This window comes from Haematobia irritans, chromosome 2 (genome assembly GCF_050003625.1).
Source record: "Haematobia irritans isolate KBUSLIRL chromosome 2, ASM5000362v1, whole genome shotgun sequence".
NCBI classification, from domain to species: Eukaryota; Metazoa; Arthropoda; class Insecta; order Diptera; family Muscidae; genus Haematobia; species Haematobia irritans.
Genome location: NC_134398.1, coordinates 97275301 through 97298789, shown reverse-complemented (window position 1 = coordinate 97298789; position 23489 = coordinate 97275301). Strand labels below are relative to the sequence as shown.

At 31.0% G+C, this 23489-nt stretch overlaps 1 protein-coding gene and 1 pseudogene across 9 annotated transcripts in view; both read left to right on the top strand.

The window, feature by feature from the left end:
- Myo31DF (Unconventional myosin ID) overlaps nt 1–23489 on the top strand; it is a 280960-nt gene that overhangs the window by 148984 nt on the left and 108487 nt on the right. For all 9 annotated transcript variants that reach the window (XM_075295665.1, XM_075295658.1, XM_075295657.1 and 6 more), the window contains 3 exons: nt 20227–20452; nt 20508–20891; nt 20952–21031. In XM_075295665.1, coding sequence (XP_075151780.1) covers nt 20227–20452; nt 20508–20891; nt 20952–21031 — 690 coding nt within the window. The remainder of the gene's footprint in view (nt 1–20226; nt 20453–20507; nt 20892–20951; nt 21032–23489) is intronic.
- LOC142227588 (uncharacterized) lies at nt 6140–7212 on the top strand (annotated as a pseudogene).

Sequence of the window (23489 nt, the reverse complement as noted above, 5' to 3'; positions counted from 1 at the left end):
AAAATAGCTTTCTAAAAATAAATTTCGTGTTGTTGCATTACTGCAGTAACAAAACGAAATAAAGATAAGATTAAGGGACTTGGAGTTATATGAAAAGATGATGTACAGTGGGAGTAAAGATTATTCAATTTGTAAGAGGATAATTCCCAAATGTTTTCTTCATAAGGAGTTAGCATAAAGGGCCCAAAATTGAGTTATCTATTCCAGCCAGATCTATACTGAAGACTGTGGAAAGGTTCATTCGCCCGAACCGAAACATGTACAGTATGTTATAGGCGTGTATAGATTTGTATCTGGCGTTTTCTTTTCAATGACTCATTAATAAAAAGTTCCTTAATCTAAAATTGTCCATTAAGCTCGAATAATAATTGTAAAATTAAATTTTTCCCAAATACTAAACCAAATAAAAGAACTACAAAAATGAACTTGCAGAATTCATTCATACGAATATTATGAAAATGTATCAAACTTTATTTTTTACTTTAATGCAAAATGCGTTGAAAATTAGTTCGAGAAATTAAATAGATGATCTCCATTCGATTAGTGATGTGTTTTAATAATAGACTTGAGATTCGAATACTATCGGGTTCGATTAAAACCAATATCGATACTAACATATTGAATGATAATAAAATGACTGTGTATCGTGTACCTTCTATACAAATTAATTTAACTTGGAAAATATTTTTCCGCAACAAAATCATTAAAGTATTGGAACTTTATTTTTTATTAACATCAACCGGTTATAACTTGTACTTCATCACTGCGATGAAAATGACAGAATATAATGACATGTGTTGCCACCAGATCACCAAAAATCTACACACAATAAAATATTTTTTGTCTTCAATCACAGATATGATAGTATCAATTAAAAAATTAATTGATAGTTAATTAATTAATTGATACTATTAATATTTGTCATATTGTCATTCCGTTTGTAACACTTCGAAATATCGATTTCCGACTATATGAAATGTATATATATTTTTGATCAAGGAGAAATTGTAAGACGATATAAGCATGCCCGTCTGGAAATCTGTTTGTCTGTTTAAATCACGCTACAGTCTTCAAAAATGGCGCTATCGTCCTGAAATTTGGCAGAGATACGTCTTTTGTCTGCACGCAGGCCAAGTACGAAGATGGTCCAGATTTTGATATAGTTCTCATATAAACCGATCCCTCGCTTGGGGTCTTGTGCTTCTAGAAACCGTAGTTTTTATTTGATTTGCCTAAAATTGGAAATCTAGAGATATTTTAGGGCCACAAATAGGTGTGTCGAAAATGGTGTGTATTGGTCGATGTTTAAGAATAGCCCCCATATGGACCGATCTCCCGATTTTACTTCTTGGGCTTCTATAAACCGTAGTTTTTATCCGATTTACCTGAAATTCGAAATATGGAGACGTTTTGGGTCTACGCATAAGTACGTGTATCGGTTCATGTTTTCGTATTTACCTCATGTAGACCGATCTCCAGATTTGCCCTCTTAACTGTGTGTAGACATGCAAATTTTTATGCGATTTGCCTGAAATTCAAAATTAAGAGGTATTTTGGGTCCAGACATAAGTAAGCCGAATATGTGGCGTATCGGTTGATTTGTATATACTCCACATGTAGACGGATCTCCCGATTTGACTTGAGACACCGCAATTTTTATCCGTTTTACCGGAAATTTAGAGGTATTTCCGTCCGTAAATAGGTGTAGCGAATATTGTGTGGATCGGTCCATGTTTTGGTATAACTCCCATGTGTTAAGTCTCACGATTTCTATGTTTGTATATATTTTTGCTTGGCAGAGTATTTGTAATCAAATCCACCTGAGATTCTATATATGTATTTTCAAATAACCTGACGAAGAGTTTTCTACACCGAAAAAAAGTAAACTCTTTTATAGGAGGAATGAACTACCTATTGCGAAAAATGAACTAATTGTACTCCACATTTTGAGATTTCGCCAAAGCGTTGTTAAAACCTGAAAATTGAATCGAAATTACATCCTCTCATAGAAGAAAAACTTAATTGGAAGTAAATAAGAAAATCATTGGCGCCAAATTATGGCCATCTTAATCATACAATAGTTCATTCTTACTCTTTTTCGTACGAAAATGTATTTTTGCTTTAGTTCATAATGAACTTATGTGTACGGTTGAACTTTAAACCCACGTTTAGTTCATAAAATGTTTGAGACATACTTTAAAAAAGTAAGATTTCATTAAGTGGAAAAATCTTTAAGATTTTTGTCTCTCCGCCAAATTTGTAGGTCCTTAAAGTAAGGTCAATTTCCCTTAATATAGAGAAAGAAATGATTTAAAGAACTAATCTTTTAATTAACTGTGATAATGAATCTTTGGATCAAAGATAAAAAAACTTCAAAATAGGCTAATACTTATGGAGTATTTTGCATCTTTGGTTTAAAGTTTGTTCTAAATTAAAAAAAAAAAACATTTTATAAATTAAGAAAACATTGCTTTGGAATAATTAGGATTTTTAAACTGAAATTTATGTATACATGAATATCCGAGTTGATATATCACAAAAGGTGAACGAAAATTCGATAAATGAAATTTGTATTCTAATTTTAAATTTACAGATCGTAGATATAATATCTAGCTTTATATCTACGATACCAAAATTTCTTTATATTAAAAAACAGCATCTTTGATTCGATACCTAAATTCTTAAGGGAAGTTTTTTCAAGTTTGTTTATTTATAGTTTCACATACAAAAGATTACAATCTCATAAATATAGTATGTGATTCTAAATGATTAAACAAAATATTTAGTATATCATAAAACAAAATAAGTATTAATAAAATTAATTAGATATAAAAAGAAAAACATAATAAAAAATGAAAGCGAAAATAATTAAACAATAAAAATTGCGATAAAACGAAAAAAAAAATAAACATAAAAAGGTAATGAAATATAACGAACAAATAAAATAAGAAAATAAATTACGTTATTCAGCGTTCAAACAATGCTTAATAAGGGCTGTTTTGAACTGAATTGCGTTGCTTAGGTTTTAGGTTTGTATTTGTGCAGGAAGAGAGTTCCATAAACTGGATCTATTAGTTCTTCCAAATTTCAGTTTTCTGTAGAGGTATTCAGGTGTTTTAGTATATATTATCTTGCGCATTAACCCTCTAATGCCCCAATTTTTTGACAGCTGATTAAATATTCAATGTTAACGACATAAAAATAAGAAAACTAAACAAGAACAAATTATCGCTAAAATTCAGTATATTCTGTAAAGCCTCTTGAATAGTTTTAACTAAGTTTTCTTTTTATTTTATCCATTTTTGTTGTCTTAAGGTGTGTTTTACTAAAAGCTTGCTGATTTAATGAAGCCCGTCTAAAGGCGGGATTGGGCATTAGAGGGTTAACAGAAGCCACTTGTTATACCGATTTTTATGATAATCTGAACAACTTTCAAATCTTCTTAGACTGTAAACGTATCTAAGTATTGCTTTATATGCGACGTTCAGAAACTGTTTTCTGAGTGTATGCTCCCACAACAACATCACTAAACTGTATTATAACAATAACAACTATAGAAGACAAATATAAGTATCACGATCAAAACCAGTGTTACCGTTGGAAATTTTGAAAAAGTCGCATATAGAAAAAAAAGGTCGCACAAAAAAGTCTCATAATGATAAAAAAAAGTCGCTTACATTTGTGATGTCTTTTTATTACAAAAAATGTTCTATAAAACACCACAAAAACAATAAGGGAACAGTCCCTTTAACCTAAAAAAAATATATTTTACCAACTTATTGTAACATAAAATCCAGTAAAACGTAAACTTGCAAGATAGTAAAAATGTATTTTTTTCTCTTTGCTAACCTAACTTTAGCAGAAATGTACGCGAACACCATCCAGTACCAATTTACCACCAGTCAATTTAAAGCTTTTAAAACAAATAAAATAATACACATTTTTATTTTTTAAACTCACTTCTAATTGACTCTGTGAAATATATTGCACGTATGATTTGCTTATGACAAACTGTTGCAAGTTTTTACATTGTTTGGAACTAGCACGGATGTAGTGGTATGCAGTAAAACAACTGTACAAACCGCAACACCGTGTAGGTTAGGTGTCCATTGTGATACTATATGTGATTTACTTCTCTCTTATTAATGAGTGCTTATATGGGTAACTCAATGACAAGTGAACTCCTGTTTATAGTTCAAACGGCGTTTCATATTGCGGTGAAGTACTTAGAGAAGCTTTGAATCACTCAGCATACACCTCTGAAACACATTTTGTTGATTGGTCGAAACATAAAAATAAAAATTGCTTCAAATCGAAGTACTTCCCTTTTGTTCGACTTTCGTCGAATGCGTGCGACTAAAGTCGCACATTTTGCATATTTTAAAAAAGTCGCACAAAAAGTCGCATGACGTCAGAAGGGTTGCAAAATGCGACTAAAGTCGCACAACGGTAACACTGATCAAAACAAACGCTAAAAGTAAAATCAATGAAAAATATCTGGGTGAGTTGATAGTTTTGTCATATTGTGTTTGTTAACAGAAATTGGAATTTCTCAAAACAGGCACAAAAGGCACTCCAATTTTTTGCAGGTATCTTAATGTGATTGTACCAAATACCAACAACGAAATTGGAGCCCTATCGAGTCCTACAACCAACTATATGCTTAACTTAATCTCAATAAATACGTAAATTTTAAGACTTCGACAATAACGCTGTTCGAATATAAAACTTCAGTTTTCTTTCGATGTTTTTTGTTCAAGGGATCTGAAAATATCTGAATTATAAAGTCAATTGTGTTGTTTTCGGTTAAAATTGATTTTAAATATAAAAAAATCTCTCATTCATTCATTTTGGCCATCATAACATTCGCCATCGGCTGATACGATCAGTGTTGTCAGATTTGGGAATTTTTCACCAAACTGGGAATTTTTTCTCGTTGTTGGGGATATTTTTGGCTTTGGGAATTTGGCTAGGAATAAAACCATGGTTTAGGGATTTTTCTGGAGATATTTCCACCATCATTCCGATAGTATTAAATAAAATAAGTCAGGTTTTCCTTCCTGACGCAATAACTCCATAACGCACGAACCGATTTCCACGGTTTTGCATTCGTTGGAAAGGTCTCGCGCTCCGTAAGGTTTATAGAAAATTCAAGAAAAGTTTCAACGGAAAAGCGGGAAAATCTATTTTTATATACAGCGCCATCCGGATGCATCTCCGGAACGCAAGAACCCATATCCACGGTTTTGTATAACCGATTTCCATTCTTTGCAAAGGTCTCGGGCTCCGTGAGGTTTTTAGCTCAGAACATTCAAGAATAGTTTCAACGGAAAAGCGGGAAAATCTTGTTTTACATAAAGCGCCGTCTTTGATGCCTTTAGGGCGACGTGCGAACATCGACCGCCGCACAAGACATGCAAGTCAGCAACAAGTGTATTCACAGAATTTAAGGGAAGACAAAATATAATAAGAGAAAATAGCCGCTTGAGACAACGCGTGAGCACACGAAGATTATTGGCATCATACAATCCCTTGGGATTCCAATATGATCCCATTGCGAACTACAGTCATGATGAAAGTTTAGATATTGGACCAATGACGACTATATGCCGATATTGCAATGCGTTAAAGTTCAAAAGAGAAACGGCTAGATTGTGCTGCGCAAGTGGAAAAATCAAACTGGAACCATTACTTACATTACACTTACTACAGCCACTGAAATCATTGTTCGATGGAAGTGATCCCGATTCCAACATTTTTCTTCAACACATCCTCGAATACAATAACTTCTTTCGCATGACTTCTTTTGGAGCTAATATCATTCGAAAAGGCGTTTTCATGTCGACTTGCAACACATAACAATTTCGTATACACCACTCGATCAGAATTTATACCGTATATCTTCAATAAATGATTGTATTCAAATACAGATACAAGGACAAATATATCCTTTGCATGGTTCAATAGTGCCAACATTATATGAACCGCATCAATTTCTGCAAATTTATTTCATTTCGTCGATGGTGGATCAGCTAAATTTGCGGTGCAATATACAGGGAACACAAGATGAATACAGTTAAAGAGACGAATTATTGAACAATTGCAAGCATTTTTTCACGCTAATAATGCTGTCGTTAATATGTTTAAAACAGCATTGGAACAAATACCATAGGATACGCACAAATTTGTCATAAGAGCGGATTGTACTCCAATAGGTGAACATGTGCGAAGATTCAATGCACCCACAGTTAATAATGTTGCTGTAATTGTTGTTGGTGATCCAACTAAATCGCGAGACATTGTCGATCAGCGAAGAAGTAAACGAGACACATCGTTTTTATGATGCGTTATAATATCCAATCATTTATTGGCAAGGGCAAGACGGATACGACATCACTTTGAAGATGGTCGATCCTATTACAGGTACTGTGTGTACCTGTAATAGTAATTATTGCTATTATTTGTTTCCATTAACAATTCATTTAATTTTCATTTAATTTTGCATTTTCAGTGCTATCAACGAATAAAAATCTAAGCGCAATGAACTACTTTGCATATCGTATGATGATTCGTACACATGAGGAGAATGTCATTCTTAAGTGCCGTCGGCTATTCCAGCTGTCGATATGTATGTCAAAGTCGAGACCGAACGTTTAGGGTTCATCCGATTCAATCAGGCAAAGCTACGATCTGAGGACTATATACACTTGATGTTATTCATTCAGATGGTGATGTTCAGAATATTGGACATCTGACGATTCTCCCATCATCTTATACCGGAAGCCCACGTGACATGCACGAATACTCTCAAGACGCTATGACGTACGTGCGAAATTATGGAACTCCGGATTTATTTATTACGTTCACATGTAATCCGAAGTGGACGGAAATTGAATGTGAGTTGGAATCGGGCCAAGAACCGCAAGATCGCCATGACAATCGCCAGAGTATTTCAGCAAAAACTCAAGGTTATGATGGATGCCCTTACTACGTATCGGGTTTTTGGTGACACACGTTGTTATATGTAGGTGGAATGACAGAAGCGTGCACTACACCCAGAAAAAAGTGAACCCTTCCTTAAGTTAAAATGAACTCATTGTGAAGAAAGTTGAACTTCGTATAGCGCCAAAGACATTTTTATTTGTTGAATGATGTGATTTTCGTAGAAATTAGGTAGAATGCATTCCATATATTAGTTAACATTTTCCTATATTTATGTACCACTATACTACAGAATGAAAAAATTTAACTGAATTGAATTCATATATGGAATGATTTTATTGAACTTTTTTCATTCATTTGGACAAATCTTACATATTTGTGGTAAACCTTTTACTTCAAATTTAGATCTGCTTACCTTCGTTTTTAAATACAATTTTATGTATTTATGTAAGCAATTTTTTCTTCAATAAAAGACATATTTTATTAATATATTAAATACATTTATTTAGAATCAACAGCATCGACTGGCCTTGAAATATTAAAACACATTTTTTTCTTCTTCTAGTACTTTTCACTTTGAATAGTTTGCTGACTAGCAATTTTGTCCACCTTTTACAATTTCAACACCTACAAATATAAACAAAAAATCCAACCAATTTTTTCACAAAAGGTTAGCGTCACTGAATATTACCTGATAATCGAAGATTCCAAAATAAAGTAGAATGAAGGGGTTGTTATTCTGCTGGTGGTTTCTTTTTTTATAAAAAAAAAACGAACATTTTTCTCACTAATTTAAAACAACAAATATTTTATATATTTTGTTTGTTTTTTTATAAATTTAATTTACTATAATATTTTTTAACAATCTCTCCGTATACCATAACAACGCGATTCCAACTAAAAAAACAACCCACGAGCAAACACATCTATTACATCGATGACAAGTATCGATTACAGGTAGATAAAAGAAATATAGGAAATTTTCCTATATTCTAACAAGTGTGAACTAAAATATTTTTCTATGCCAAGTGTTATTCGTATGTATGATAAGCTTTCTATAATAAAGGAAGTCAGAATTATCATTTTATAAGAAATCTTACTAAATTTGAGGAAACTTGGTTTTAGTTCGGTTTTGTTTGTGTTTACGAATGCTTTGTTATCAGTGAATAAAATTTTCTTTTCCAGTAGTAAATTCTTATACCCAGCGAAGAAAACAGAATTAGTAAAATGCCATGCCTTATTCTAGTTAATGAACAATTCCTAGCTGCTTTCAGTTTAGGATTTTTTTACTGAAACAAGTAATTTTTTTTATTTTACACAAAAATTTAACTGAATGGAAATAAAATGGCTAAACTAAATTGATTAACATTTTTTCCTTTAGTTTCGAAGACACTTTTTTCTGGGTGTACCGCATGCTCATATACTAATTTGGTTGCTGAAAAAATTACATTCAAATGAAGTGGATGACATCATATCCGCTGAAATTCCTGATCCAGTCACTGATCCCCATCTACACGACATTGTGACAACACAGATGGTGCATGGACCGTGCGGTGCACTACATCCATTATCGCCGGAAAAATGCTGAAAATGACATTTTAAAATGTAGGCATTTTAAAGGATTGAAGACAATTTCAGACTTTTCTGCTCTTATTCAAAAGGTTACTTATCCAATATTTTTTACGTTTTAAAACCAACTTTTATGCGCTTGTTGTAATTTTAGCATGAATTTTGCATTTACTTCAAATTTTTAACACGAAGAAGCGAAACTCTAATTTTTTGATTAAGAATTTGTATTTGGCTCTTTCTACAAATCTTACATATTTCTGGTAAACATATTACTTCAAAATTAGAACTGCTTACCTTCGTTTTTAAATACAGTTTTATTTATTTATATAGGCATTTTTTCTTCAATAAAAGACATGTTTTATTAATATATTAAATATATTTATTAAGGATTAACAGCATCGACTGGCCTTGAAATATTAGTTTATTATTCCACTATTTCCAATTTCCATGTAAAGTTACCAACTGTAAAACGTAATGCTTTTCTTCTTCATGTTCCTTTCACTTTGAATAAGATGCTGCGTAACGATTTTTTCCTCCTTTTACAATTTTAATACCTACAAATATAAAAAAGCATAAACCATTTTTTTCACAAAAGGTTAGCGTCACTGTATGAATGTTACCTGATAATTGAAGATTCCAAAATGAAGACGAATGAAGGGGTTGTTATTCTGTTGCTGTTTTCTTTCTTTATACACCATCACGAACATTGATAGACTTACTGTTTGTTATTTATGTTCAATAATTTTGAAAAAACAAAAAATTTTCTCACAAATATTTTATTTGTTATTTATTATATTATTTTTTAACAATCTCTCCGTATACCATAACAACGCGATTCCAACTTAAAAAACAACCCACGCGCAAACATAGCGATTACATCGATTACAGGTAGATAAAAGAAATATAGGAAAATTTCCTATATTCTAACAAGTGTGTTTCCTTAGGTTTTGAAAGGATTGAATACTTCTTAGTACGAATGAACTAAAATATTTTTCTATGCCAAGTGTTATTCGTATGTATGATAAGCTTTCTATAATAAAGGAAGTCAGTATTATCGTTTTATAAGAAATTTTACTAAATTTGAGAAAACTTGGTTTTAGTTCGGTTTTTGTTTATTTTTACGAATGCTTTGTTATCTGTGAATAAAATTGTCTTGTTCAGTAGTAAATTCTTATACCCAGCGAAGAAAACAGTATTAGTAAAATTCCATGCGTTATTCTAGTTAATGAAATATTCCTAACTGCTTTCAGTTTAGGATTTTTTAAATTTTATTATTTCACACAAACATTTAACTTAATGGAAATCAAATGGCTAAACTAAATTGGTAAACATTTTTTCCTTTAGTTTCGAAGGCACCTTTTTCTGGGTGTGTAAAATTTGGAAAAAAAATTGTTTGGAGCATTTGTTAACTATGATTTTTTCTATTTTGTCCAAAAAGAGTAAATTACGTTTTATTTTATATTTTAAAAAAGTTGTTAGAAATGACACAATTTTTTCACAATTTTTACCGTTTTATTGTACGTTCGCTATTGCTGTGTCTTTTTTAGTTTTGAGCATAAAAAGTTTTACCACACAAATTATTATTTTGCGACTCGATAAATTACGCAAATTTATTATTTGCACACTTCGAAATGTTTTTTAATTTTGTTTTTACGCTACGAATTCAATTCGCTCTGAGCACCGTCACAAATCAACTAAAGCGGAAGGTTTTGGTGTAATTATCATTTACCTTCTGTTCTCCTGTTTGGGTGCTCTTCGTTCATTTGAAAATCCTCTCCTCGAGTGGACCATGTTTAAAAAATGGAGTAAAGAGGAATTGGCGACGTTGATGCTGGGCACAGAAATGAGTGGACACCAAATCCGGGAGTAAATATTGTGGACTGTATGATGTGGGCTAGAGGAGCAGCAGGAGGTTACCTTAACAATAGGAGACTTGTGAATGTTAATCAATTGTCATAATTTCTCGATAAATGAGAAATTATGACATGTAGCGAAACCGAGAAGTGAAAATAAAAAATCGAGAGTTACAATCTGTGGATTTTGTGGGTTTATTCAAATATGCTCACCGTTTGAGATATAAAAGGCAATAGAAAGTTGTAGGTCTTTAAGCCTACCACGAAACCTACGTACATATAATATTTTTAAATGATAATTCACAATAACTCTAAAGTATTTGGTAATTTCGATGAGTTTTAGGATTTCAAAGATACATTTTTTTAATTCACAATAATTCATATTACGTTTAATTCAAAATATTAAGAACATAATATTTTTAGAATAAGTCTAAATGTTAATTTAGACATACATTTAAAACTTATGGTGTTTGGTACTTTATTTCATGTTTATCTTTAAGGCCGGTTTTAAGTTGGCATTATCGCTCTAAAATGACCCTGTTTTGCCTTTTACTTTTCTTTAATAATTCATTTTAAAGAAAATAAACTTTTTCAATTGTTTTAGCTGCAAAACTCGAACTTAATGTCCGCTTTTATATTTGAAGGTGTCCGTCAACTCCTCTTGGACTACTTATTAATAAAGAGAAACTAAACTTTTTTTTATACATTTTACTGTTTAATTTTTCACTACACTGAAAAAACAGTGAACCCTTTTCCATTGCAAAATGAACTAAACTGTAGTAAAATTGACCATGATTTAGATTAAGATTTTTTTCAACTTGTCTAGTTTATAATTCTCTTAAATTTTAGTTCATCTATAACATTGTATTTTAGTTCATATTTACAACACGATAAGATTTATATACACCTACCCAGTTAAAAAGTCAGTATTATTTTGGTATACTTGCTTATTTTTTGGGAAATCCGATAATAAAATTTGGTTAACAGTATCTTTAAAATGTCTATTTTTAAATCGATCATTCCACAGTACAGAGAAATTAAATAATTAAAGGAACAACAAACCGTTTTACTATTATGAAAATTGTCATACATTAAAATTAAACTTTCTTTAAGCAAAAGTACTTTATTATAAAAACTTATGATGAAAGTTCTTAATACAATGTTTTTGTGAATAAAAATTATGACCACGTGGAACAAGAAAGTAGTTTATTTTAACTCGCTTTTTGGACATTTTGACTTTTCCTTATTTGTTTATTCATCGTAAGTATATTTTTCACATATCTTGCTGAAAAAAATGGAAGGAATAATGAAAATTGTTCAAAATTAACATGTAATAAAATATAATTTTTTAGCTCTTTAAATTAGCTTGTAACTTACCATATTTGGGGGCATTTTATTAAATGGTCTAAGGAATTCAACTTTTCTTAGATAAACGTACCTCATAAAGTTTGTACCTGAAACAATTAGAGAAATAATGAATTAATTAATATATTAACTCATAAAGCTATGTTGTTATCGATGTGAAGGACATAATACAATAAATATTCTTGTTAAAAGAAAGCCAAAGCTTTAATATAAAACTTACCAATTCTCTATTAAATTGTACACTGAGGTTTAAAAGTTATCGAAATTCATTTGGGGTTACTCTGAAATTAAATATTTATTTTTTACATTAAATAAAAAACATTAAATTGGTTTCCAAAAAATCTAATTAAAGAAAAAATATGCATAAAAAAACTAAATATGATGCTTAAAAGAATTTTAAAGAAAGCTTACCAATTCATGGTTTCCAAAAATATTTGATTAAAGTAATAATATTCTAATGAAAAGAAAGCCAATTTTTAAAAGAAATCTTACCACTTCTCTATTAAATTATACGCTGAGGAGAAATATAACAATATACCCGAATCCATCTTCGTTGGGGTTGCTCTGAAATTAAATATTTTTTTTACAACCAAGAAAAACATTAAACTGGTTAAAAAATAATAATAATAATAATAATAATAATAATAATAATAATAATAATAATAATAATAATAATAATAATAATAATAATAATAATAATAATAATAATAATAATAATAATAATAATAATAATAATAATAATAATAATAATAATAATAATAATAATAATAATAATAATAATAATAATAATAATAATAATAATAATAATAATAATAATAATAATAATAATAATAATAATAATAATTAGCAAATAATGATATAAATAAAAAATAACCTTTTTAAAAGAAAACCACATTTTAAAAAGAATACTTACGAATTATATTAAACTATACGCTGAGGTGTAACAAACAATTTTCCAAATTCATCTGGAGTTACTCTGAAATTGAATATTTATTTTTTACATTGAATAATAAAAATTAAATTAGATAAAACAATTTCAATATACTTTCCATTTCAGCATTTTTTCCTAAATATTGAACACTCTTAATAACTTTTTTCTAAGCTACCCATAATCACTTCGCCATCGTACATCTCATCGCTAAAAGTTAAAGTTAAAAGTTTTAATAAACCAACACCAATATATGTTTCAAAAAACCAAAATATTCCAGACCTTTATATTCCCTTGTTACATACTTGCTAAAAAGATGCAACAGCCCACGCCAACGCCAACTATACAACTGAAGCATGCCAAACAAAACCAAAACATTCCTACAACAACAAAAACACATGTGCCTTCATTGAAAACAACACCTCATCCAGACAAATAAACCATTCGCGAATAATAAACACACACACAAACCACTGAAAGAACAAAAATAAAAACAACCCCACGCTCAGATATACACAACATCCCCATCACTCGCTACCATTTTTCATTATTGCATTTCATGCTCTCACTCTCAAAAAAATTTCAATTAACATCATCTTTACATTAAACATATTCCACTTTTACGAGAAAGATCTCTGTACTATGCATTAGTTCATCACATCTGTACACAATTTACTCTAAAAACAATACTCTCAAATGTATATAAGTATAAGAACGATGAAACGTTTAACTTAAAATTAGCAAAAACTTCATGAAAATGTCTAAATTTAATTACATGTGAACTAAAAATATTTCATTGAGAAATGTTGTACCAACTATTATTAACTATAGGAATTGCCAGTAAAAAATTGCTATCCGCTTTCAAGTTCAATTTTCGTAAAAAAATATTTTCTCATACAAAAACTCTTTATAGTAAATTACACTTATTATTTAGAAAGTATTTTACATTTCATAAGTAGTTTTATAGAACCAGTTAAGAACATTTTTAACCCTTTCGACCCTAAAGTTGCCTGTGGGCAACTTTTTGTGTTTTGAGACTCACTGTCAGCGTTGTTTTTGTTTTTGTTCATAAAACTGTAACGGTATCGAAAGATACAAGTGTTTTCTTCAAGTTGAATGAAAAATCAGCTAATTTGGTTGTCAATTAGCAAAAAATTTTTCATTAATACACACGTACCTCAAGAAAAAAATATTTGCGAATTTAAAAAGAGGTTTTTATACATGTGACTTTTTTCAAAAATTACAACTAAAATGTTGAAAGTTTTTATTAAATCTATTGTAGTACATGTCAAATAAAATATTTCTGGAAGTGAAATCTTAGAATTGCAAAAAAACAACAGATGGGAAATTTTTAAAATTGAAAAGTTGCCTGTGGGCAACTTTGGGCAATTGTGGTAGTAAAATTACATATTTTTGAACATAAGACCTGGAGAAAAAAGGTTTGAAAAACAATGATTTTGAAAAAATTTTGAACTTCAATTGGGATATCCCAGTGACGAGAAATGCGGCGATGATGTGGAAAACATATCTGCAGTGCAGTGGGGAATTTGGAAGGAATCGTAAAAAGGGAGGAAGCCACTTCTTGGCAACATACTAGTGGATTAGAACGAATATTGACGCTTTATAATACTTTGGTTTTTTACGCCGCCAGTTAAATTGACATGGGTTAGAAACAAAAAAACAAAACATTTTCGTGAGTCACGCGTGATTCACGCGAAGCCGTGAATGAAATTTAAACGAAATCTCGTGAATGAAATTTAAACGAAACCTCGTGAATGTGCGCGAACGGGATTAAAGAAAAATGTGTGGCGCGTGAGCGTGAGTAAAAACCAAATTGTGTTCGTGATTGTGAGTGAGTAAACTTTCTCCGAAATCACGCTCCCGATAAAAATTTACTTTTACGATCCAACCCACGCTCACGATCCAACTCACGCTCAAGATAAAATTCACGTTAACAATAAAATTCATATTCACGATAAAATTCGCACTCACGGTAAAACAGACACAAAAAGTCACAATCACGAACAAATTCACGTTCACGATTAAATTCAAGCTCACCGATTTTAATCACCTTTACATATTTAATCACGCTTAAGATTTCAATAGCGTGAGTCACGAGAAATTTCGTTAATTACCAGAATTTTATTGAGCCACGAAAATTATCGTGTTCCGAAAATATTCGTGACTTACTAGATTTGTCGTGAATTACGAAAATTGTCGTGAATCGTGCGAAAGCGTGAGACATAAACATTGTTCATGTGTGAGCGTGTGCGAGTATGACTTTTCATTTCGTGACCGTGAATTCCTACCTACATGGCATGCGTGAGTACAAATATTTCTTCGTGAATGTGTTTGAGCGTTGAAATTCCACTCACGCGCGCATCTAAGTATATATTTTCTGTAAAATAACAAAAAACTTAACAAAAATCCAATAAAACGTAATACGTCTATCATTACAAAACAAAATAGTTTGTAGTCACAATTGCCCAAAGTTGCCCACAGACAACATTCTCTACCGCCTAAACCAATGGGCGTGGCGACCCGAAATTTTGGCTAGACGCTTCTTATATGACTTCAACATGATTAAAAGTAAAAAAAAAATTAGCGATACCTATAAAAATTCGGGGTCGAAAGGGTTAAGGAAATTTCCATCGTATTTTGTAGGCTATGAACTAAACGATTGCTACTTAAAATTTGTAAAATTTCCTTTCGAGTAGTTAATTTTTGTTAAAGATACGAAAAATGAACTAAAATTCTAGAAAATTCTTGTAATAAATTATTGTAAAAATCTGCTTAAATTTACCAGACACTTTTTTCTGTTTATTTCCTTCACTGAAAAAACAGTGAACCCTTTTCCATTGCAAAATAAACTAAACTGTAGTAATATTCACCATGATTTAGCCCTTAAAATTTTTTTCAACTTGTCTAGTTTATAATTTTCTTAAATTTTAGTTCATCTATTTTAGTTCATTTTTACAACACCATAAGATTTATATACCCCTACCAAGTTAAAATGTCAGTATTATTTTGGTTTACTTGCTTATTTTGTGGGAAACCCGATAATAAAAATTGGTTAACAGTCTCTTTAAAATGTCGACGACTAAACTATAAATAAATCAATCATTCCACAGTACAGAGAAATTAAATAATTAAAGGAACAACAAACCGTTTTACTATTATGAAAATTTTCATACATTAAAATTAAACTTTCTTTAAGCTTTATTATAAAAACTTATAAAAAAGTACGTTTTTTGTGAATAAAAATTATGACCACGTGGAACAGAGAGTAGTTCATTTGAACCCGCTGTTTGGACATTTTGACTTATCCTTTTTTATTCATCGTAGGTAATTTTTTCACATATCTTGCTGGAAAAAATGGAAACAATAATGAAAATTGTTAAAAATTAACACCATGTAATAAAATATAATTTTTAATTCTTCATTTTAGCTTGTAACTTACCATATTTGGGGCATTTTAAGGAATTCAACTTTTCTTTGGAAAACGTATCTCATAAAATGTGTACCTGAAACAATTAGAGAAATAATGAAGTATTCTAAATAAACTCATAGTACTGTGTTGTTATCGATGTGAAGGATATAATAAAATAAATATTCTAGTTGAAAGAAAGCCAAAGTTTTAATATAAAACTTACCAATTCTCTATTAAATTGTACGCTGAGGGGAAATATAAAAAGTTGTCCAAATTTATTTGGGTTACTCTGAAATTAAATGTTTATTTTTTACATTAAATAAAATTATTAAATAGGTTTTGAAAAAATCTAATGAAAAAATAATAATATGCATAAAAAAAAAAACAAATATTCTTGATAACCCTAGACAGTCATCATTCGTCAAAATGACGGCACGTAATTTCATTTTCGATTTAAAATGCATTTTAGTCTATTGGGAAATGGTAAATTTAAATTATACTAATTCGACCGTTTTATGAATTTTTGTTTTATACTACTTAAAACCAAATTGAATAAGAAAATAAATTCAAGTTTGGTTCACTTTTTCGCTCACGATGAAAATTATACCGTCTTGAAATCAGCCGTAGTCAAAATGACGAAGGATGACGTTAATGTACAAAAAATAAGGATGACTGTCCAGGGTTAAAAGAAAGTTAAAGAATCCTTACCAATTCACTATTAAATTACAGGCAAAGGAGTACTAAAAATTTGTCCAAATTTTTAAGGGGTTATTCTGAAATGAAATATTTGTTTTTACATTAAAAATATTACATTGGTTTCCAAAAAAATTGATTAAAGAAATACTAAAATAAGGTATTAAAAACCTGCAATTTTGATGATAAAAAGGTCACAAAAACGTAAATATTCTAGAAAACTTACCAATTCTCTATTTTTTAAATTTGTTCTGGAGTTGCTCTGAAATTAAATATTGTTTTTACAACAAAGAAAAACATTAAACTGGTTTCCACAAAAATTAATTAACAAATAATAATATACATAAAAAATATATTTTTAAAAGAAAGTCATATTAAAAAAAATACTTACCAATTTACGAATAAACTATACGCTGAGATATAACAAAAATTTTCCAATTTCATCTGGAATTGAATATTATTTTTTACATAGAATAATAAAAATTTCAATACACTTTCAATTTCAACATATTTTCCTAAATATTCTTAATAATTTTTTTCTAAACTACCGATAAAATATTAATAACTTTAATTTAAAAGGTTTAATAAACAAACACAAATATATGTCTCAAAAATCCAAAATATTCCATGCCTTTATATTCTCTTGTTGCATACCTATTTAAATGATGCAACAGCCCACGCCAACGCCAACTATACAACTGAAGCATGCCAAACAAAACCAAGCAAAGCCAAAACATTCCTACAACAACAAGAACACATGTGACTTTATTGAAAACAACACCTCATCCAGCCAAATAACCCATCCGCGAATAACAAACACACAAACCACTAAATGAACAAAAATAAAAACAATCCCACGCTCATGTAACCACAACACAACTCAAGTAACATCATCTTTACATTAATCACATTCCACTATGCCGATAAAGATCTCTGTAATATGCATTAGTTCATCGCATCTGCTGACAATTTACTCTAAGAATAATATTCGTAAAGGCACACCAGTTTATGAACGATGAAAAGTTTAACTTAAAATTTGCAAAATTTTCATGAAATGTTATCTGCCATTTTTGACGAAATTTCTATAAATTTAATTACATGTGAACTAAAAATATTTCATTGGGTAATTTTTTACCAACAATTATTAACTATAGGAATTGTCAGTAAGAAATTGCTATCCACTTTCAAGTTCATTTTTCGTAAAAAAATATTTTCTCATACAAAAAAATCTTATAGTAAATTGCACTCATTATTTAGAAAGTACTTTACATTTCACAAGTAGTTTTATAGCATGACAAATTAATTTTTAACTACCAGTTAAGAAATTTTTTAAGGAAATGTCCATCGTATTTTGTAGGCCATGAACTAAACGATTGCTACTTAGAATTTGTAAAATTTCCTTTCGAGTAGTTACTTTTCGTTGAAGATACGAAAAATGAACTAAAATTCTGGAAAATTCTTGTAATAAATTATTGTAAAAATCTTCTTAAATTTACGAGACACTTTTTTTGTGTGTTCTTTTTTCATTTTACTGTCCCAACTCTAAAAAGAGTATAGTGCCCTTTCGTTATTTTTATGAAGATCCCTTTGCAATTTTTGTATATTTTCCACCGTTTTTTTTTTTAATTTCCTTTGCGTGAATATTTTGACTTACTCCTCGTACATTCCGATTTCTTTTAACGAACCAAGAAAAAATTGTGCCCATAATGCCAAAATGATAAACAAAACACATGTCCATACATACATAAAATGCAGCTCTCAAGGCGAAAACACATGCTGTTTTTTTTTCAAACGTCTATTCTCTTGGTCCCGAATGTCTATTCTCTTTACTCCGAATACTCATTCTAATATTCAAATCAAATAATATTTAGACTTAAGCATATCAAATTTTTGGCCTTATCATAAAACAGTTTTCGGAAACAACATACAAGCGGTTTCACAGAAATTGATATCTTTTGATTCTCTCGCTGTGTTATGTTGATATATTTCGTCAACCCTCCCGGTTTCCATCTCTATTTCTTTCTCTATACTCTCTCTCTCTGTCGCTCTCTGAATAAAATATCGCAACATATATATGTTTACATTCACACATATTATTTTTATGAAACATCATGCCCCAAACATAATATATTCTAACATATTAACTTATGTGTCCCAAATATTTACTGTTAGTTTAGGAACATTACATGTTTGCACTTAAATATATTGTGTTTAAAAATTGTGCCCGAAAAACATTTTGTTTATATCGGAACATATGAAAAACATATTTTGCTAACAGTGTAATGTTGTGAGCTTTGCCATTATCGTCTATCGATTTAATTTCTTCTTCAACCATTTTCTTTTATCATCTAACATTAAAATATCTGCGTAAGTTTCTAGATGCTCACTAAAAATACAATCAACCACATATGCGTTATAGCTCGCAAAATAATCGGTAAAAAATTTGATGTATCATCCCTTGTGCTGAGATCGTTTTGATCAAAGACAATAAACTCTAGGAAGATAGGAAATTGGCTACTGAGGAGATCAAACCAATTACCGTGTTATTTTCATACTCTAACCAAACGCATATACGACAAATATTGACATAGCATTAAAATGCAAATAAAAAGAAATTAAGTGCACGAAATAAATTTCCTTAAACGGGAAATGCAATTTTTGTGTTGTTGCTTAAAATTTAACATTGTTTCATTAAGAAAATTAAGTTTTTCATTTATGGAACTAACATGGTAAATGCAACATTTAGTATGACGCAAGCCAATTTCCTATCTTCCTCAAGTTTATTGTCTTTGGTTTTGATTAATATTGTTTCTTTTTCGAAACTAGCAAACTTCTTTAAAATTTTCAAATCTTGTTATTAATGCAGGAAGACTTACAAACAACTGTGACACTAAATCACGCTTACTCAATTTTTCTACTGCTAATTTTAATTGACGCCCAATATCTATCACCAGTTAGTTTCAATTTGGCTAATTGCACCCTCAACATTATTTGATTTGTAGAAGATTGCACAGTAAATACATTATTCATGACAATCGACATATCCAGTTTTATCTCTTAAGGTCGGTACTATGTTTGGTTTTCGAGTTGAAAATCACTTTATTTTCGTGATTACTTTTTCCTGTTAAATCTTAATCAAATCTAGTTGAAAAAGACAATGCTTATTTATTGAGATAAACTATTTGCTTTTAATCGCTCTATTTTAATAAAATAAACGCGGAAATTTCAAGGCGAAAAGGGAACATAGTACCGCCCTTTTTATATAATATTGGATGTCAAGTTTATGGTAGAATGGAGAAAATATTCATGAATGATATTAAATAAAATGTTTTGTATTTACAAAGCCTTGTAGGATAAAATATTTAAAATTTAAATAGAGTGTTATAATACAATGTTATTAAATCAAGTACTATATTATGGGACTATACGGAATTCTCTTTTTTCAGCTACTACGTGGAGCAAGCGACAATGAATTGTGGCAATATAACTTAAATAGGGATCCCTCCAAGTATCATTATACAAATCAAGGTAGCATGGATGTGTTAACAGAGAAAGCAGATTTCAAGGGCACAAATTCTGCATTTAAAACGTTAGGATTTTCCACAGACGAGATTTCAACAATCTGGCGTATTATAGCCGCTATCTTGCATCTTGGAAACATAGAGTTTCAAAGTAAATTATTTGTATTTATTTGTACACGGATGAAAATAACTCATTTTTTCCACAGTGATTGAGGAAGAACTTGTAATTAGCAATAAATCCCATTTACAATCGGCAGCACAACTTTTGCAAGTTACGCAGGAAGAGCTTTCTACATCACTGACCAAACGTGTTATTGCTGCTGGAGGCAATGTTATGCAAAAAGATCACAATGCTTCTCAAGCTGAGTATGGAAAGGACGCGTTAGCAAAAGCAATATACGATCGACTTTTTACTTGGATTATATCACGAATAAATAGAGCAATATTGTTTCGTGGTTCTAAAACTCAGGCTCGCTTCAATTCGGTTATTGGCGTTTTGGATATCTATGGTTTTGAAATATTTGATTCTAACAGTTTCGAACAATTTTGCATTAATTATTGCAATGAGAAGCTACAACAACTATTTATTGGTGAGAATGGATAACTAATAATGGAGTACTCATAAATCTAATATTTTCCTTTTGTTTCAGAATTGGTACTTAAGCAAGAACAAGAAGAATACCAACGCGAAGGTATAGCGTGGAAAAATATTGAATACTTCAATAACAAAGTAAGTTTTTAAATAGCTCCTGTATTGGCTATATTTGTATTAGGAAGTATTGCGTCGAAGTACAGTAGATAACGGATATCACTCTTATTAAGAAACATGCAGTACGTGGGCATTACCGTTTGGTACTAACAGATAGGTTCACGTTACCATTTTATATTGATACCCCTTTATATCAAATCATTAACATCCAATAAGGCGCCATAATTAAAATCACAGTTTTTATACCCTCCACCATAGGATGGGGCTATATTAACTTTGTCATTCCCTTTTGTAACACATCGGAATATTACTCTAAGACCCCATAAAGTATATATATTCTGGGTCGTGGTGAAATTCTGAGTCGATCTGAGCATGTCCGTCCGTCTGTCCGTCCGTCCGTCTGTTGAAATCACGCTAACTTCCGAACGAAACAAGCTATCGACTTGAAACTTGGCACAAGTAGTTGTTATTGATGTAGGTCGGATGGTATTGCAAATGGGCCATATCGGTCCACTTTTACATATAGCCCCCATATAAACGGACCCCCAAATTTGGCTTGCGATTGCTCTAAGAGAAGCAAATTTCATCCGATCCGGCTGAAATTTGATACATGGTGTAAGTATATGGTCTCTAACAACCATGCAAAAATTGGTCCACATCGGTCTATAATTATATATAGCCCCCATATAAACCGATCCCCAGATTTGCCTTGCGGACCTCAAACAGATGCAAATTTCATCCGATACGGCTGAAATTTGGTACATGGTATTAGTATATGGTCTCTAACAACCGTGCAAAAATTGGTCCATATCGGTCCATAATTATATATAGCCCCCATATAAACCGATCTCCAGATTTGAACTCCGGAGCCTCTTAGAGAAGCAAAATTCATCCGATCCGGTTGAAATTTGGTACGTGGTGTTAGTATATGGTCTCTAACAACCATGCAAAAATTGGTCCATATCGGTCCATAATTATACATAGCCCCCATATAAACCGATTCCCAGATTTGGTTTGCGGATCTTCTAAGAGAAGCAAATTTCATCCGATCCGGCTGAACATGGTAATAGTATATAGTCTCTAGTATTAGTATAGAGTTAATTCTATAGATAATGTTGTCAAAATTTTAAATCATTTGAAAATTTTGTAAAAATTTTATTTCTATAGAAAATTTTGTCAAAATGTTATTTCTATAGAAAATTTTGTTAAAGTCGTATTTCTATAGAAAATTTTGTCCAAATTTTACTTCTATAGAAAATGTTGTCAATATTTTATTTCTATAGAAAAATTTGTCAAACTTAATTATATACGTATTTAATGGGCCATTTTAAGTTTAATATATACCACGTATGGACTACGTGGTATTAGGAAGTTTTAAGATACCTTGTCGTCGGCAAAAGTTACCACAACTAAAGTAATTCGCTTGTGGATGACAGTCTTCAGTAGGAGTTTCTACGCAATCCATGGTGGAGGGTACATAAGCTTCGGCCGAACTTACGGCCGTATATACTTGTTTTTTTTTTCAAACTGCAGTATTGATTACGAACATAAGTCGAAAAAGAGCTTCAAAAAAGTAGTTGGATCCCCAATTCGTGGTCCGGAAGTAGTGCAATCTGCAATGAATTTTACGCGGGCTTGTCATAGGACGAAAGTACTCCATTGTTGGATCCATTCCAAGTAGTGTATGAGTTCTTCTTATCCCTTTGCCAAATATATCCACTGAATAACTGTAAAAGTGGCAACATCCAACCGGTAAACAGTTGAGAACTAAATAATACAGTCTTCAGCATAAAGTACCGATTTTGATTGATCCATCACATGTGCGACGGGAAAGGAACCAGCACACTTCCTTGCCGAACACCGCTTTTTACGGCACCAAAATTTAATAAAGATCCGTTCATATCAATGCAGAAATGACGATCAGTGAAGTAGCTTAAAGAGTCAATAAGTTTGTAAAGGGTGATTTGTTAAGAGCTTGATAACTTTTAAAAAAAAAAAACGCATAAAATTTGCAAAATCTCATCGGTTCTTTATTTGAAACGTTAGATTGGTCCATGACATTTACTTTTTGAAGATAATTTCATTTAAATGTTGACCGCGGCTGCGTCTTAGGTGGTCCATTCGGAAAGTCCAATTTTGGGCAACTTTTTCGAGCATTTCGGCCGGAATAGCCCGAATTTCTTCGGAAATGTTGTCTTCCAAAGCTGGAATAGTTGCTGGCTTATTTCTGTAGACTTTAGACTTGACGTAGCCCCACAAAAAATAGTCTAAAGGCGTCAAATCGCATGATCTTGGTGGCCAACTTACCGGTCCATTTCTTGAGATGAATTGTTCTCCGAAGTTTTCCCTCAAAATGGCCATAGAATCGCGAGCTGTGTGGCATGTAGCGCCATCTTGTTGAAACCACATGTCAACCAAGTTCAGTTCTTCCATTTTTGGCAACAAAAAGTTTGTTAGCATCGAACGATAGCGATCGCCA